The sequence below is a fragment of the Genypterus blacodes genome, unplaced genomic scaffold (assembly GCF_046128005.1).
Source record: "Genypterus blacodes isolate CSIRO-AG114 ecotype Tasmania unplaced genomic scaffold, CSIRO-AGI_Gbla_v1 ptg000302l_1, whole genome shotgun sequence".
In the NCBI taxonomy this organism is placed as follows: Eukaryota; Metazoa; Chordata; class Actinopteri; order Ophidiiformes; family Ophidiidae; genus Genypterus; species Genypterus blacodes.
Window position 1 is genome coordinate 20,001 of NW_027467093.1, and position 17,500 is coordinate 37,500.

Below are 17,500 nucleotides of genomic sequence, written 5' to 3' on the forward strand. Positions count from 1 at the left end.
GCATCCCGCGAGAACTGATGCACCTCCAAGACTGAGACACACACACACACACACACACACACAAACACACACACACACACCATGTGATGCCACATATCAGCAAATTACTACAAAATTAGACAGAAGTCTTGAAAAGCATTCAAGTTTGTAAAATCAGCCGACTTTAACTTTGAATGATTTCTTAGCTTTCTGACTGCTGATTGGATGAATCGTCTCACCCAGTCTAAGCCACTCCCATCTGTCCTCCCACTTGTCAATCATGTCTTTCCTCTTATCTGTCAACTGCAGCAACTTCTCTTTAATCTGAGGGGACAGAAAGAGAGGAGCATTGAGGGAAGTTGAGCTCTTTGGTCTTCAGAGATGTTTTGGGAGGCGCTGCGGCGGCGCCCTCACCTCCTCTGAGGCGTAGTGTTTCCTGGCCAGCAGAGCTTTTCCCAGCTCGATGCAGGCGGTGAAGCTGTCGTTACGAGCGTCGATCTCAGCCTTGATGCCCTGATGGTTGTTCATCAGAAGCTCCACCGATGACACGTCCCTAAAAACAAACCAGCGAGTGAGAGTCAGTCTAACCCTGAGAGTCAGGCTGAGCGACGCCAAGAGTCCTTCACTACAATTCATTCTCTGGTGACCTTGGCATCCAGAGAGCCACCATCAGGCCACACAGAGCCTCAGAGACGTCTGCACACGTTTACACTCAGGTCCTCACCTCGGTTTCTCCTGGGCCTCGATCAGACGGATGACGTCCTCCATCCACAGCATGAGGTCTCTCACCATGCTAAAGAAGCGGAACTTGTCTCCGGTGTCGGCCAGCTTCACCCGGCGTCCCTCTGCCGCCTCCAGAAGGTTCTTCCAGGCCTCCAGAACCTGAGCAGCAGAGAGAAGAGAGGTCCGACTTCAGAGCGAACACTAGCAGGTCCGCCTGACTCACACATGAGACGCAGGATTAAGGACAAAACCTTTAATGCCACCGTCACAAATACTATGAAATGTCTTCTTCTGCATTTAACACCCGGAACACGCAGCACAGCGCCGGGGCCCGGAGCTCCAGACCTACAGCCCGGTTCCCCCCGAGGCAGGGCAGGGGGAGAACATTACATTATAGATGGGGGCACCCAGAGGAAACCCACACAGAGCAACACTGCTAACCCCACTGGGAGAGCCTGCAGAGGATCAAATGAGGAATCAAATGAAATGAAATTCTAAAACCAGGAGCTGTGTCCCCTTCGTCCTTAAAGAGGGCAGAAGTCTTTTAACACTTCAGCATCACCAGAGTCTGTTTCCCACATTCTGAGGAGCCTCTTCACCGGGCACGTCGAGTGACAGCAGGGTCTGCTGACGAGCAAACCAGGAGACGTGGAGACTCTGGAAATCTTACGGTTGAGATTACAATCAAACAAATGTATGAACCTATGAATTATTAACCACTTCTCTCCAAAGCTCTTTGCATTCATCCATTCACACTCATGCAGGTTCATACCAGGAGACAACCTGCACACCAGGAGCAGTTAGAACCGCACTTCCACTCTCCAGGAATCCAACCAGGAACCTTCTGATCCCTACATGACCACAGGAGAGCTTCCTGTCTCCATATCTTCACCTTTTGGAAGCATCATGCTGAAGTCGCAGTGACTCTGCCCCATTCAAGATGACCAGGGTATGTCCCCCCCTCTGGGCCCCCAAACATGTCCCCCCCCCCACTGGGCCCCCCAACATGTCCCCACCCCCCAACATTCCCCCCCATCTCTGCATGCCCCAATGCGTCCTGTCTCCAGTCCTGGGTCAGTCTTGGTCCCCCAACACTGTCAGAATATAAATGCTCAGACTTTCATTCTTCTTCTGGTTCCTCTCTGTCACATTATGGAGCACAGATGCTCTGAAACATCTCTGATGCAGCTAACAAGCAACTTATATTGAAGCAAATGCTAACCATCTGTACTGTTGTATGCAGGCAGGAAAAGATTAAAGAAAGGGATGCGACAAAAGCTCCACTAAAGAAGGAGAAGAAGAGTTCTGACTTTGATTGACAGGCCCAAACTGGACTCGTGTTTGTTTGAACCTTCTCAGAGAGCCGGAGGGTGGAGATCGCTCAGCTCCTAAAGTTGAAGTTTCATGTTAAAGTGAAGGGTTAATCCACCGACAGCTCCCTGAGAAAGATCCAGATCAAACTCCAGCTGTATTTGCTAATGAACGGGCATGAAAATGACTAAAATGTCCCCAAAGGTCGTCAACATTTTAGTCAAAATTTGAAATTAAATTCTCAAACTGCAGCTGAAATGAACGCCGGTGCAAAGCGAGCGTTTCTGTAAAGGAGGAGTACGTTCTCACCTGTCCCTTTCTCCTCTGGGTGGACAGGGAGGACAAAAGAAACGGACATACAGGAAACGGTCAAAACATAACGCCATCATCATCAACACATCCAGACTGATCCACCAGGAGCAGAGGAAGAGGACCGTGGTCCAGTAGATAATGTGGCAGTGTGATCGTCAGGTACTAGCTAATGTTGTTAGCTTCTGATAATACGTGAGCAGAACCCCCCCACAGCCATGCATCCATTAGCATCAGTGTTAGCATGAAGCCCACCCACCCAGGAGGGGAACACATGGACCCTCTGAACTGCCAGCTAAGAGCACAGCAGACCTTCTCCAGGTTCCTGCTCCTCTCTGTCAGGCTCAGGCCCAGGCTCAGGCTCAGGCTCAGGCTCTGGCTCTGGCTCAGGCTCAGGCTCAGGTTACCTACCTTGACTCTTGACCTCTGTGTCTGCTCACAGTGATCTGTGTGTTCACGTCTCTATCAGCTGGCTAAAACAGTTCAATGGTTTAAATTCCACAAACATTTCTCAGCATCAGCTTGAGCCGATCAGCAGCCTCACACATCAGTCCACACTTACTCAATCAATAAACTCAAACAATTTGCGTGTTGATTGATAAGTTCTGAGCTTGAGGATGACCTCATGTCAGCATGGTGTTGAGATCATGTGATCTTTGTGTCTTAATGTAAATGTCATGTTCTCGTCAGAAGAAGTTGTTCCTCTCTCAGTGTGTAGATGTTCTTCTCCTCCTCTTCAGGTCTGTAGGTCTCTGATGGACCCTTATGGATCCATGAACACGTGTTAGAGCCTCTAAAGCTCCTCTTCATGAAGAAGCTTGGTCACATACAGATACGTGTTCATCCATCTGTCAATGTGCTGGATTGATTGACAGCAGCATGCATGAGAGAAAGGAAGCATCCCAGACTGATCAATCACAGAGCAGGGATCCGTTTGCTCATGGATCAATAAGGTGAATGTTCACAGATGTGCGCACACACACACACACACACACACACACACACACACACAGACCACAGACCTGAAACATGTCAGTTAACACAGAGAGAATGATGGAGACATGTAAACGCTGGGATTGTTTGGATTTGATCATTGAGTTGTTTTCTGTTGATCTCAAAAACAGAATTTGTAAAATCACTCTCCAAGTGCGTCAATCCTTTATGTTACATAGAGTCTGTGTGTGTGTGTGTGTGTGTGTGTGTGTGTGTGTGTGTGTGTGCGTGTGTGTGTGTCTCTGTGTGTGTGTGTGTGTGTGTGTGTGCGTGTGTGTGTGTGTGTGTGTGCGTGTGTGTGTGTCTCTGTATGTGTGTGTGTGTCTCTGTGTGTGTGTGTGTGTGTGTGTGTGCGTGTGTGTGTGTTTGTGTGTGTGTGTGCGTGTGTGTGTGTGTGTGTGTGTGTGTGTGTGTGCGTGTGTGTGTGTTTGTGTGTGTATGCGTGTGTGTGTGTGTGTGTGCGTGTGTGTGTGTGTGCGTGTGTTGGGTGTGTGTGTGTGTGTGCGTGTCTGTGTGTGTGTGTGTGTGTGTGTGTGTGTATGCGTGTGTGTGTGTGCGTGTGTGTTTGTGTGTGTGTGTGTGTGTGTGTGTGTGTGTGTGTGTGTGTGTATGCGTGTGTGTGTGTGTGTGTGTGTGTGTGTGTATGCGTGTGTGTGTGTGTGTGTGTGTGTGTGTGTGTATGCGTGTGTGTGTGTGCGTGTGTGTGTGTGTGTCTCTGGTTGGTGGAGCTCACCTCTCCTTCTCTCTTCTGAATATCGTCAGCTTTATCTCCAGCGTAAGCAGACTGCAGGCGAACTGCATCCTCCTGAAGCTGTCGGACCTGGAAGAGGAGGAGGAGGAGGAAGAGGAGGAGTAGGAAGAGGAGTTTGAGCAGGGGAAGCAGAAGCTGAGCTCATGTGTTATCGCCTCTTTCCATCTGCCCAATGTAGGAGGAGATACAAATGGGCGTGGCCTCAGTTTCTATGACTTAAGGTTCAAATGTGATGATGATGATGATGATGATGATGGTGTCCAAGCTTCACCACCAAGTCTCATGAAAATGGGTTGTTTACTTCTGGTCTCTCATGTAACTCCTACCTGCGTTCCCAGAGCCTGGATGTCGTGTTCGAAGGTGTTGTGCATCCTCTGCAGCGTCTCCACCGTGTTCTGGTCTCTGCCCAGCTCCTCTGGAAGCTTCTTGTGTTTGTCCAGGATGCGGTTGAGGATCTCCTTGGCGTCGTGGTAGAACTTGTGGAGCTCGAAGGAGGCGGCCAGGATCTGCGTGCGCGTGTCGATGAGCTCCAGCAGGTCGGCCCACGCCTCGTTCAGCCCGTCCTTCCACTCTGCAATGGTGGCGGCGTCGCCGTGCCCGGTGTTGATCAGCTCATCTGCCTGTCTGTTCACGCCGTCCACGCGCTCCTGGCCGATGTTCCCGGTGTCACGGGCAAACTCTCTGAAACGCTCCTGCAGCATCTGAAGGAGGTAAACGTGGACAAAGTGTGAGACCGGAAGCAGGCGTGTCAGCATGCGGGGTGTGTGTGTGTGTAGGCGTGGACTGACGGTGACGTGCTCGTAGTCCTGTCCCAGCTCGTGAGATCCGGCCACCACCTCCCTCTCTGCGATCCACTGCTCCAGGTCGTCCACCTCCCTGTTAAGCTGGAAGAGACGGAAACGTTCGTCCAACTTCCCCCGACGTTCCTCAGACAGATCCTTCAGCCCGGCGTACAGCTTGTCCACCTGAGACTGACGCATGCCGATACGCTCGCTGCAGCCGCAGGACGGGGGAGAGGAGAAAGAGGAGGCGTTCACAAATGCTGACACCCTCTAGGCCCCGCCCCTTTCCTTTGACCGACGCCCTCTCACCTGTCAGGGTGCTCAGCGGCCACCAGGCCTCTGCTGGTGCTGGACAGCTGATGCACGGCGTCGGCGTAATCCTCCACCGCCTGCTCCAAGATCTGATGCTTCTTCAACATGGCTACTGAACTCTGCTCGTCCTGAGGGGGCGGGGTCAGATGTTCATGTTATTCTGTATGTGAAGGCCCATTGTATTGACTTGACCTCTGACCTCTGACCTCTTACCTTGGCCTTCTCCTCAGACATCATGTACAGCTCCTGCTCGCTCATCCAGGCCTCGGCCTCGGCCGCGTCAAAGTAGTACTGCTGGGCCTCGTGCGCCTCACTGAGGCGGGCGTGGCGTTTCTCCGTCTCCTTCCTGATCTGTTCCCATAGCGACTGGAGCTCAGCCAGCCGCTGACGGATCAGCTGGGCCGTGGGGCTGCCCTCCCTCAGGACGTGCTGGCTGCGCTCAAAGATGTCATCGTATCGAGGCTGGTGGCCCTGGACTTCCCTCTGTAAGGTCTGTGGGGTCAAAGGTCACACAGGGTTCAGGGACCAGCAACACAGAATTTCATCAAGTTCATCAATGATTTTCCAGAATTGATTCAGGATCGACATTGTGAGGTTTCGTTGTTGTGCATCTTGATTGATCTGAAGTTACAAATTGTAAAATGTTTCTTGAAAATGTGTAGCTAGCAGCGGATGATGTAGCATGTTGGCTAATGAGCTAGCGTCTTTAGCAGGCTAACTGCTGAAGTTCCAGAGTTTCAGCTGGACAGAACTTCATTTCTGTCCGTTTCAGAACCTGAGGGAGCCCGTTTGTGTTCTGATGCTTTTAATGACACACAGATGAACTTCAGTGTCAAAGGTCACCTGGTTCTTCTTGATCAGCAGCTGGACCGTCTGCAGGTTGTGTCCGTGGTCTGTGGATGTGGCCAGAGGCATCCGCTCCTCCACCCAGAGCTACACACACACACACACACACACACACACACACACACACACACACACACACACACACACACACACACACACACACACACACACACACACACACACACACACACACAGGTTGGCGATGGGATCAGTTAATCAGGAACGTGGATGTGGATCTCTGTGGACTTACGATCTCGTCCTCCACGTCTCGGTTGAACTGGTGGATCTCGCGTGAGACCATCAGGTTGTCTCGTCTGCTCTTCAACGGTGCCTGGAGGCTGTGGAACTTCTTCTCTACGCTGATCCGCTGTCCATCCACTTCCTCTGAGCCTTTGCCCTCCTGACTGAGGGCCTGAGACTGACCCTGCAGCTCCTCCACCTCCTTCTGACGCACCTCCACCTGGCTCTCCAGCATCTACAGGCACCAGGAGGAAGCAGAGGAGGGAGTAAAGGAAGAAGCAGAGGAGGAAGCAGAGGAGGAAGCAGAGGAGGAAGCAGAGGTTCAAAAGGTGAGACAGGAGGATTTATGCCACAAATGAAACAGGGTGTGTGTGTGTGTGTGTGTGTGTGTGTGTGTCCTCACCTGCTGTTTCTTGAGCAGGATGTTGACGGAGGTCAAGTCTTTGCCGTAGTCGTCAGACTGCAGTTGTCCGTCCAGGCCCAGCAGCCACTTGTCCAGGTCTGCACAGCTCTGAGTGAACAGCTCGGCCTTGTTGGCGTCAAACAGACACTTGGCTTTGGTTTGCGTGGTGGACTCAAGCTCCTCCCACATGGACCTCAGAGACGCCAGCTTCTCCTTCACCATGGACTCTGTGTCCGGCTTCTCAGCCATCAGCTCCTGACCGTCCTGAAAGACACACAGGGAGATTCATTACTCTCTGTGGCCATGATGATGATGATGATGATGATGATGATGCCCCAGAAGACCAACACAGCCAGTTCTCTGAGGTTTTGGGGACAGAGGGGCGTGACATCTGCCTAAGTGACTAAGTTGTCTCCAGCCTTTTTGCCCTGGAAGTTCTACTTGTCCTGTTGGCTCCTCGGTCCTCTCACCTTCTGGATCTTGTCCAGCCACTCTTTGTTGGACTGCAGTTCGGCCATGAAGGCCTGATGCTTCAGCCACTTGCTGTGCAGGTTTCGGGCCTCGTCGTAGGACATGTCCTGAGCCGTCAGCATCTTCTCGTTGATCCACAGGGACAGCTGAAGAAAGACACAAAAAACAAGCTGACGCCACACAGACAGACAGACGTCTGTCCTCTCATTCCTGGACTTCATGATGGGGTCTGTACCTCCTGGCAGTCCTGCAGGAACCTCTGCAGGTCTCTGTTGTCCTTCAGCCTCATCAGCAGCTCGCTGGCTGCGGCTCGATTCTTCTTGTGTCTGAAAAACAAAACCCAGTCTGTTTACAGAGTGAAGATCGGTCAAAGGTCATTTGTCTTCCGTAGTTAGTTTGACAGCTGAACCACACAATGCCTCAGTCAAGCTGAGCTAAAAACCTCTCGCTCACCTTTGGTCGATGGAATCCACCTTCTCTTGGATGCGCTCCGCATTGATGTTGCCGTCGGTTACCAGGCGGCGGCCAGTGTCGACCACGCTGACAATCTTCTCCTCGTTAGCATCCATGGTGGTCATGAAGTCCTCCTGCTTCTTGATGGCGCCCTCGGCGCCCTCAAGTGTGGTTGGCATCTCAGTATGAGCCAGGGCGTACTCCTGAAACACAGAGGGGGGAGGGGCATCGTGAGGGGGAGGGGCCCAGTGAGGGGGAGGGGTACGGTGAGGGGGAGGGGTACAGTGAGGGGGGGGTCCCGCGTGTGTGTTAGTACCTGGTTGTTGAGGAAGGCCTCGGCCTGCTTAGTGTCCCTGAGGAACAGCTGGTAAGCGTGAGACTGGGACAGGAGGTTCTGTCGGTTCTCCCACATCTTGTGCAGCTCGTTCCAGCCGGTGTCGAGCGCCTGCAGCCTCTGGCGCAGGAACATGTACTGGGCGTCCGTTTGGCCCTGTGTCACCATCTCGCCCATGTCCCGCATCTTCTGGTAGTCCTCCTCGTAGTTGCGGATCTCGTTCTTGATGCTCTCGTGCTGGGCCAGCAGCTTCTCTCCCTCGGCCAGCGTGTTGGGCATGTCCTCGGAGGCGATGGCCGTCTGCGTGCGGGACAGCCAGGACTGGAAGTCGTCCAGGTCTCGCAGGAACTGCTGAAGCTTGCTGGCCTCGCCCAGAGACTCCTCGCGGTTCTTCATGGTGTCCTGGGAGGAGCCGGGTTCAATCATCAGCCATAAAAATGCCCAATCACAATTTGATAAAGCAGGAAACGTTAGCTCGACGCCTAAAACGTCTCAATTGTCCAACCTTCATCTCGTCCCAGACCCCTCTGATCTCTGCCAGGCCTCCTCTGATGCCTTCAGCCTGCTCAGGGTGTTCAGAGGCCAGACGATCCGCCTCCTTCCCCAGGTCTCCCAGCTTGTCCTCGATGGCGGCCAGGTCGCGCTCCATGCCGGTCAGCTTCCTCTGCAGGGCCATCACCCCCGCCAGGTCGTTACCCAGCTCCTGGGTGGACTCAATCACCTGCAGGGACAACAGGAGGCTCAGGGACGCAGTAACAGCAGGATCCAGTATCTGTTAGAGCTGTGATACACTGAGCTGTGGCAGCAGGAGTGTCACAGCCGTAAGAGCAGAACCTGTATGACCAACTACTAACTAACTCACTCACTCACTCACTCACTCACTCACTCACTCACTCACAGTATTGGTAACACTCAGTGGGTGGTTGTTGAATTAAGAGATTAAAGTTTATTATCAGGGAAATTACCTTGGTCTTCTCTTTGATCCAGGACTTGGTCTCGTTACACTCCAGGTGGTAGTTCTGGACTCCCAGAGCTGAGCTCAGAGCCTCCTTCTTCTGGTCCACCAGATCCCTGAACTGACTCCATCTAAGATAAGATAAGATAAGATGAAAGTTTATTATCCCGAAGGAAATTACTGTCATCTGACAGGCAGAAGGACCTGGGCCTGGACCTGTTGAGTCCAGATGAAGGACCTGATCTGAGCCTGGACCTGTTTAGTCTAGATGAAGGACCTGATCTGAGCCTGAACCTGTTGAGTCCAGATGAAGGACCTGATCTGAGCCTGAACCTGTTGAGTCCAGATGAAGGACCTGATCTGAGCCTGAACCTGTTGAGTCCAGATGAAGGACCTGATCTGAGCCTGAACCTGTTGAGTCCAGATGAAGGACCTGATCTGAGCCTGAACCTGTTGAGTCCAGATGAAGGACCTGATCTGAGCCTGAACCTGTTGAGTCCAGATGAAGGACCTGATCTGAGCCTGTTTCATATCTCTCATCAAACCTTTCTGACTTGATGACATCAGACTTATTAGTTCAGTCGTGTCTTTCCCTGTTTGACTCTGAGTCCTGGTTTGCCTGCCTCTCCTCTGGACTGACTGGTTGATGACTTCCCAGTTACCTGTTGTTGAGTTTGTCCTGCTGGGCTTTGATCTCCTTCTCACCAGGATGTTCACTATGGATCAACTGCCTGGCAACCTGGTTCACCACGGCAACCCGGGAGGCCTGATTATTCATCTCTGGCTCCAGGCTCTCAAACCTAAGAGGAGGAGACAAGGAGAGGAGGAGAGGAGACAAGCAGACACACATTGACACATTCAGACATGAAGACACTGGGAATGTTCAATTAACTTCTAATCACACACACACACACACACACACACACACACACGTCTGGCACAGATGTCTGAGAGCCAATCAAAAGCAGTTCAAACTAGGCCCTGCCCCCTTCCTTCCTCACCGGTGCTGGACGACCTCCAGGTCCTCCAGTTTCTCGGGGATCTCCATGCTGTTGAGCCACTGCTCCTTCTCGTCGATCCAGCGCCGGCAGGCGTCGGCTTCGCTCAGCATCCTGTAGAGCGCCAGCGCGTCTTGCAGCGCCTGCTTCCTGAGCCGGGTCAGCTCGACCACCTCCTTGTAGCGCTCCTCGATGCCCGCAAGCCGGGTCTGGACCTGGAGACGCACGGGAGAGAGGAGATATTGTGATTTGATTGACAGTTGTGCCTGAGGGGAAGTGAAGTTCCTTTCATGTCCTTGCGCATTGTGACGGGGGTCAAAGGTCGTCACCTCCTCAGAGTCGGCCTTCTCAGGCGGCAGCGTGCGCGACTGTTCGTGCAGCGCGTCGATGACGGGCCGGTAGCTGCCGATCTCCTCGGCCACGTCTTTGTGTTTCTTCACCAGAGCCTGAGCGGAGAACTCGTCGTGCCCGACGTCGACGCTGGAGACGATCTTCAGCACGTCCAGCATCCACGTGTCGATGTCGTCCGCGTCAGCCTGCGAGGACGAAACAGGAAGAATCTGCAGCCTGCTGACCACAACATTCATGTCCGTGCCGTCCGCTGTCCGGTCGGCGTGTTTTTACCTGAAACTGCTGCAGGTTGCAGGCTTCCTGTAGTCGCTCCTTACGGACGGCAGACAGACGCTCCAGAGCCGCCCACTGCTCCTGCAGCAGAGAGGAAGTGCTTCAGCAAACTGGACATTCTACCGCTATACGTGAGGGTTGATTGATAAGTAGTGAGCCTACTGCACACCACAGAGCGTTCAACGCCGGGCTCAGAAGTAATCAGTCGAGCGTTCGGTTTCCTACCTGGATGTCCTGGATGCGTTCCTTGATCTTGTCCGATCCAAAGTGCTGGTCGGCCACCAGCTGGTCGCCCTGCCTGATGGTCTGCTGCAGGTGGGCCGCACGCCCGCTCATCTCGTCCTCAAAGGCTTTGTGCTGACTGAGCAGCCGCAGCGCCCCCGTCAGGTCCTTCCCATAATCCTCAGAGGAGAGGATCTGCTCCTTCTCCCTGATCCAGCCCTCCTGTCACACACACACACACACACACACACACACACACAGGAGTGAGCACACAAACATGGAGCCAAAGCACTAAAGACCTGAACTGACTTATAATCAGAATAATGAATAAGAATGTAATCAGAACAAACAGGATGTAGAAAGAAAATCAATCAACATTGAGTGAAAACATTCTACACTTCTCTAATATATAATAAACTTCTTCTCCTAACTTCTTCTGCCATTTCCCAGAAGAACTTCCAGAGTCGTCTGGACTCGTCCAGCCGCGCTCGCCGCTCTGCCGCCAGCTGACTGAGCTCCTGATAGCAGAACTCCAGGTGAGCCACTCGATCCCTGATGATCTGAGGGTCACAGGGCTTATAACCTGGAGGAAGAGGAGGAGGAGGAAGAGTTACACTTCATCTGTCCATCTCTCTCTCTGTCTGTCTGTCTGTCTGTCTGTCTGTCTGTCATTCCACCTGTCTCACCCTCTGTGTCGTCAGCAAACTTCTGCGCGTTGCTGTTGACGTTGCGGACGCGGTCGGCCTGGATGGCGATGTCGGCCTCCACCAGGGCGTGTTTCTGCAGAAGGTCCTCCACGCCCAGCAGGTGCTTCCCATAGTCCTGAGAGAGCAGCAGCATCTGCACACAACACACACAGGTCAGGGATCAGGGAAGGGAGGGGAGGGGTCAACAGGACCCGGGTTAAAGCCCGCCATCGTCCCCGCGCACCTTCATCTCGTCCATCCAGTCCATGACGTACAGCATCTCCTGGAACACTCTCTGCAGGCCCAGGTTCTGCTCCAGCCGGTGCCTGCGGGCCTTCAGCAGCTCCAGCAGATACTCCCACAGCCGGATCACGTTGTCCTTCCTGGCCGTGATGCGCTTGATGTCGTGGTAGCTCTCCGCCTCCAGCTCCTTCGCCACGGCAACCACCGCCTTCACCAGCACCAGGGAGGAGACGAACAGAGGACAAACATCTCAAAGTGAGAAGATCCACACACACACACACACACACACACACACACAGATCCTTTGGATACATGAAGTTTCATCATCATCTCAGCCTCTTGTGTCAGATCTTCATCTTCATCTTCACCTGAACTCGTTCTTCGTACGCTGTGATGTCCGTCTCTATGGCTTCATGCTTCTTAGTGGCTGCTTCAACCGCCTGGAGGTCGAAACCAAAATTATCCTGCAGGAGGACAGAGGAGACGAGGAGAGGAGACAAAGAGAGGAGGAGACGAGGGGAGGAGACAAAGAGAGGATAAGAAAGGAGACAAGGAGAGGAAAGAAGATGAGGAGAGAGGAGACAAAGAGAGGAGGAAAGGAAAGGAGACGGGGAGAGCCGGTGAGGAGGTAAGGATGTAAGGAACATTAAAGGCAAGAATTTGTGTGTGTGCGTGTGTGTCTGCCTGATTGTGTGTGTGTGTGTGTGTGCGCGTGTGCGTGCATGTGTGTGCGTGTGTGTCTGCCTGATTGTGTGTGTGTGTGTGTGTGTGTGTGTGTGTGGGTCTGCCTGCATGTGTGTGTGTGTGTTACCTGGGAGACCAGTCTCTGGTTCTCGCTCAGCCACGTCTCTCTCATCGCCGCCTTGCGGTCGAAGCGTCGGGCGAGTTGCTCCAGTTTCTCCTGACGGATCAGCTCGGTCCTCAGAGCCAGCTCACGCTCATGCTCCGCCTTCTCCAGACGCTCCCACGCCTAAAACAAGCACACACACAAACAGTGAGCCGTGTTGGTTTGTGGAGTGAAGCAGAGCGAGCGGCGGCTCCTCAGTCTGACCTTGTTGATGTCAGAGATCAGTTTCCCCTCTCGCGGCGTGTAAACCTTCTGGTTGTTTGCTCTCATCTTACTCTGGATGGTGAACAGGAGAACCTCCAGGTTTCCTTTCTCTGTGAACCTACACACACACACACACACACACACACATATGTTCAGAGCCTCCAGTATAAACTCACCAGCTGCTTTAGCAGAAACATGGACTTTGTGTTTGCAGTAAGAAACTTCCTGTCTGTTTCCACTCTGCACACTCCTGTACAGCAGGCGGCGCCATAACACACACAGACGAGGCGCTGCTGCTTCATCTCACTTCCTGCAGCCACACACTTCCACAGATCTATGTGTCCGTGTGTGTGTGTGTGTGTGTGTGTGTGTGTGAGTTACTTAGGAGGCTTCTCCACGGTTCTGTAGGTGTGTGTGTGTGTGTGTGTGTGTGAGTTACTTAGGAGGCTTCTCCACGGTCCTGTAGGTGTTGAAGGCCTGAAGCTGCTGCTGGACGCCCACCAGGGAGTTGGCAAACTTCCTGTTGTTGAGGATGATGATGGTCTGCTCGATCCACTCCAGCAGCTCTGAGGCCAGAGACTCGTACTTCTCCACCATCTTCTCCGTCTCGATGGCGTTATCCAGAACCTGAGGGCAGAACCTGGGTGAATGATGTCATCAACAGAACCATCAGTCCTGTCTGCAGGGGGTCTGAACCTTTCAGGATCATGTATGAAGCGTGTTTCATACATGAGACACCAGAACACAGAAACATACAACTCTGACACGCATGTGTCTCAGATCACAGCTCATCCTGCTTTAGAAGCAAATGAGAACATATGAGCTTCATCTGATGTCTGTCTGTCTGTCTGTCTGTCTGTCTGTCTGTCTGTCTGTCTGTCTGTCTGTCTGCAGCTTCTCACTTGCTGCTCAGCCTTAAAAATGTTACCTTAATTTGTGTGTGTGTGTGTGTGTGTGTGTGTGTGTGTGTGTGTGTCACCTTGCCGATCCTCTTCCCCTCCACCTTCAGAGCCTTCATCTTAGAGAAGTAATGGTAGTAGGTCACCACATAGGTGATGATGGACTTCTCATCAGGATGGTCCACACTGATGTCTACACACACACACACACACACACACACACACAAATAAAGGTAACATTTTTAACAAACGCAAGCCTGTGTCTCTCTCTCCCTCTCTCTCCCTCTCTTCTCACTCTCTCCCCCCTCTCTCCTCCCTCTCTTCTCCATCTCTTCTCCCTCTCTCCCCCCTCTCCTCTCCCTCTCTCCCCCCTTTCCCTCTCTCCCCCCTCTCTCCCTCTCTCTTCCCCCTCCCTCCCCCCTCTTCTCCCTCTCTTCTCCCTCTCTTCTCCCTCTCTCTGCCTCACCCTCAGCGTCCAGCAGCTTGGTGAGTCCCAGGTGTTGCTCAGCCAGGTTGAAGGCGTTCTGCAGGTTGTAGTGAGCGTTTGATTTCTTCAGCTTATCAAAGTCGATGAGATCCGGTCTGAAAGATAAACAACAGAGACGTTATGACTTCCTGTGTGTGCCTGAGTGATGAGGTATCACTTCCTGTGTCATGAGGAGGGAGTACCTGTGTTTGTGGATGAGGGCGTTGAAGGCCATGCCGTCTCTCCAGCTGGTGGAGAAGTTGTGGATGTTGACGTTTGGATATCTGGACAGGAAGAGGAAGAAACAGGTCGTCACGTCTGACTGACACACACACACACACACACACACAGAGCTGGGGTACAGTGTAGTTTCATGAGCAAAGGGAAAGGCGTTGGGATTCAAACCCTCACCCTGCAGTTTTCATCTGACACCACAGCAGCAGAGCGTCTTTAGCTGACTTCTTCTCTTTGTTGTCCTCCGTCTCCACACTAATGTCCTGGATCTGAGACGCAGAGACAAATGAGACTGAAACATTTGACCGTCAACAGGAAGTGGATGTCAGAGAAGATTTCATTTCAGTCCCAGGGCCCCTCCCCTTAAACAGCTCCTGGTCCTGGTCCACAGCTCTTCTGGGTCAAATCAAGTCTGTCCCTCCTAAATGTCTGTCCCTTTTCCAGTCCGGAGCCATTTGAACCCTAAATCCTCCTTTGACCTCCTGTCTTTGCCTCTCTGACACACGGAGGCGCACGTCCTCTCACCTGGAAGCGCAGGATGATGGTCCAGATGAGGCCCAGCGTCAGGCGGTGGTTCCCGTCCACGATGTCGTGGGAGCCCATGTTCTCCAGGTGAACCCGCTGCTCCTTCAGGAACTGCAGAGCTTTGTCCACGTTCTCCAGACAGTGGATACGCATCCGACCCTTGGTGGGTTTGGGCTGACGGAACAAATATCATCATGAAACTGTTTCCTGTTACCATGACAGCATGAACATAAACATGTTCTGAATCAGATCAGATTATATGAATCAAATGTTTCTCTGTCCTGATTTTAAACATTTAGAGCCTTTAAATCAAGAACAACCAATAAGAGCACTTCACATTTAGATGTGACATCAGAGGCAGAGAGTTGATTGAAGCCTGACAGTGATTGTGTGCGTGTGCGTGTGCGTGTGCGTGTGCGTGTGCACGTGTGTGGGGGGCGCTCTACCTGCACAGAGCATCAGACGCTCTGGACCAGGCTGACAAAGGAACACTCAGTCTGAGGCTGAGAGACTATGACTTCACACACTCTCTCTCTCTCTCTCTCTCTCTCTCTCTCTCTCTCTCTCTCTCTCTCTCTGTCTCTCTCTCTCTCTCTCTCTCTCTGAATATGAACCTCTTGTCTCTTGTCTCAGACGTCCATGTGAGTTCTTGGCAGACGTGTGTGTGTGTCTGTTTCCTCTCTGGCTGTGTGTTTGACAGGCTGTGAAAAGACCGGATGGGGATGACGACTGAGAGGAGGAAGAAGAGTTCACTGAGGAAGACGGTGCATTGAGCCAGAAGAAGAGGATGACGAAGAGGAGGAAGAGGAGATTCTGTGTTTTGTATCAGTGGAAGTCACGAGGGCCTGGGGGGGGGGGGGTTTGAATGTCAGAGTGTGTGTGTGTGTGTGTGTGTGTGTGTTACAGTAGGAAAACAGAGAAAGCACAGAGTGCAGCGAGTTCCACAGTAATGTGTTTCTGTTGTCATAGTGACAGCAGCCTGGTGGTAACTGTATCTTGAATGGGTGTCTGTCAATCTGGACAACACGCCCACACACACACACCCACACACACACAGACGCCCTCCAGTGGCAGCTTTGTTCCTCTACAGTGAATGAGACCAAACTGCTCGCTGACATCAAACAGGAAGAGGAAGTGAAGAGAAGAACCGTGTGTGTGTGTGTGTGTGTGTGTGTGTGTGTGTGTGTGTGTGTGTGTGTGTGTGTGTGTGTGTCTCACCAGTCTCTCTCCTGATAAAACCTCCAGCAGCTTGATGAGCATGCGTCCGTCCCTCAGGTCCATGTAGAGGTCGGTGATCCGGCCTGAGACTCTGGAGAGGTGAGAGTTCACCCACTTAGTGAACGTCTTCTTCTGCACCGCCTCACGCTCATCTGAGGGGGGGGGGCAGAGAGAGGGGGGTTTATTGATTTAGTTCAAATGAACACACACACACACTATTAAAACACTTTTAGACAGAAGGGAAAGAGGGTTAGGGTTCATTTGTACGGACAGAGTGTGTGTGTGTGTGTGTCTGTGTGTGTGTGTGCAGACAGTGATGTATTGATGATCACCCCGTGGGTCAATAACACACACACATGACTAGAGGGTGACCTTGCCTGGACACACACACACACACACACACACACACACACAGACCAGACATGGGTGTGGCCTTTTGGTTTCTATGGGGAATTTAGTCTGGACATTAAAATAAGTCAATCAATGACCCCTCCTACTTTAAACACACACACACACACACACACACACACACACACACACAGAGATCAGAATGTACAGTGTGAGTATGAGGTGAGGAGTGTATCATTCATATCATTGTGTGAATGTGTCATTCTAATGACTCACACACACACACACACACACACGCAGAGAACAATGCAGTGTATCATGGAGAGTCAAGGTCGATATGAGAAGAATTCATAACAAAGTTTAGAAACACAGGAAACACACACACACACACACACACACACACACACACACACACTTCAGTGACTGAACAGTCTTACAGTTTACACAGTGGCTTTAAACTAAAACAAGAACATGTTTCAATGAAAACAGAAGAAGGAGCAAAGTTTGAGACGAGGGCGCGGCCCTAAGGCAACGTAGACCCACTGAGACAGGACTCACAGGGACAGGACTCACAGGGACAGGACTCACAGGGACAGGACTCACAGGGACAGGACTCACAGGGACAGGACTCACAGGGACAGGACTCACTGGGACAGGACTCACTGGGACAGGACTCACTGAGGCAGGACTCACTGGGACAGGACTCACTGGGACAGGACTCACAGGGACAGGACTCACAGGGACAGTACTCACAGGGACAGGACTCACAGGGACAGGACTCACAGGGACAGGACTCACTGGGACAGGACTCACTGGGACAGGACTCACAGGGACAGGACTCACAGGGACAGGACTCGCTGGGACAGGACTCACAGGGACAGGACTCACTGAGGCAGGACTCACAGGGACAGGACTCACTGGGACAGGACTCACTGGGACAGGACTCACTGGGACAGGACTCACTGGGACAGGACTCACTGGGACAGGACTCGCTGGGACAGGACTCACAGGGACAGGACTCACTGAGGCAGGACTCACAGGGACAGGACTCACAGGGACAGGACTCACTGGGACAGGACTCACAGGGACAGGACTCACTGGGACAGGACTCACTGGGACAGGAC

The 17,500-nt window shown here is 52.4% G+C and overlaps 1 protein-coding gene across 3 annotated transcripts in view; it reads right to left on the bottom strand.

The window, feature by feature from the left end:
* The window catches only part of LOC142988211 (spectrin beta chain, non-erythrocytic 1-like), a 45,389-nt gene that overhangs the window by 7,926 nt on the left and 19,963 nt on the right, over positions 1 to 17,500 (bottom strand). For 2 of the 3 annotated variants that reach the window (XM_076137297.1, XM_076137296.1), the window contains 36 exons: positions 16,029 to 16,180; positions 14,811 to 14,984; positions 14,463 to 14,554; positions 14,255 to 14,335; positions 14,052 to 14,167; positions 13,666 to 13,778; positions 13,126 to 13,313; positions 12,687 to 12,804; positions 12,447 to 12,605; positions 12,004 to 12,099; positions 11,637 to 11,843; positions 11,393 to 11,546; positions 11,138 to 11,289; positions 10,710 to 10,928; positions 10,485 to 10,565; positions 10,190 to 10,396; positions 9,864 to 10,075; positions 9,525 to 9,662; positions 8,873 to 8,993; positions 8,413 to 8,628; positions 7,890 to 8,309; positions 7,574 to 7,776; positions 7,356 to 7,446; positions 7,120 to 7,266; positions 6,650 to 6,913; positions 6,257 to 6,481; positions 6,004 to 6,093; positions 5,374 to 5,652; positions 5,158 to 5,288; positions 4,855 to 5,059; positions 4,393 to 4,767; positions 4,049 to 4,135; positions 704 to 861; positions 394 to 532; positions 219 to 303; positions 1 to 31 (listed from right to left, as the gene is read on the bottom strand). The exon at positions 1 to 31 is cut by the window's left edge and continues 166 nt beyond it. In XM_076137297.1, the coding sequence (XP_075993412.1) occupies positions 1 to 31; positions 219 to 303; positions 394 to 532; positions 704 to 861; positions 4,049 to 4,135; positions 4,393 to 4,767; positions 4,855 to 5,059; positions 5,158 to 5,288; positions 5,374 to 5,652; positions 6,004 to 6,093; positions 6,257 to 6,481; positions 6,650 to 6,913; positions 7,120 to 7,266; positions 7,356 to 7,446; positions 7,574 to 7,776; positions 7,890 to 8,309; positions 8,413 to 8,628; positions 8,873 to 8,993; positions 9,525 to 9,662; positions 9,864 to 10,075; positions 10,190 to 10,396; positions 10,485 to 10,565; positions 10,710 to 10,928; positions 11,138 to 11,289; positions 11,393 to 11,546; positions 11,637 to 11,843; positions 12,004 to 12,099; positions 12,447 to 12,605; positions 12,687 to 12,804; positions 13,126 to 13,313; positions 13,666 to 13,778; positions 14,052 to 14,167; positions 14,255 to 14,335; positions 14,463 to 14,554; positions 14,811 to 14,984; positions 16,029 to 16,180 (5,926 nt within the window). The other variant, XM_076137298.1, reaches the window with a different exon arrangement.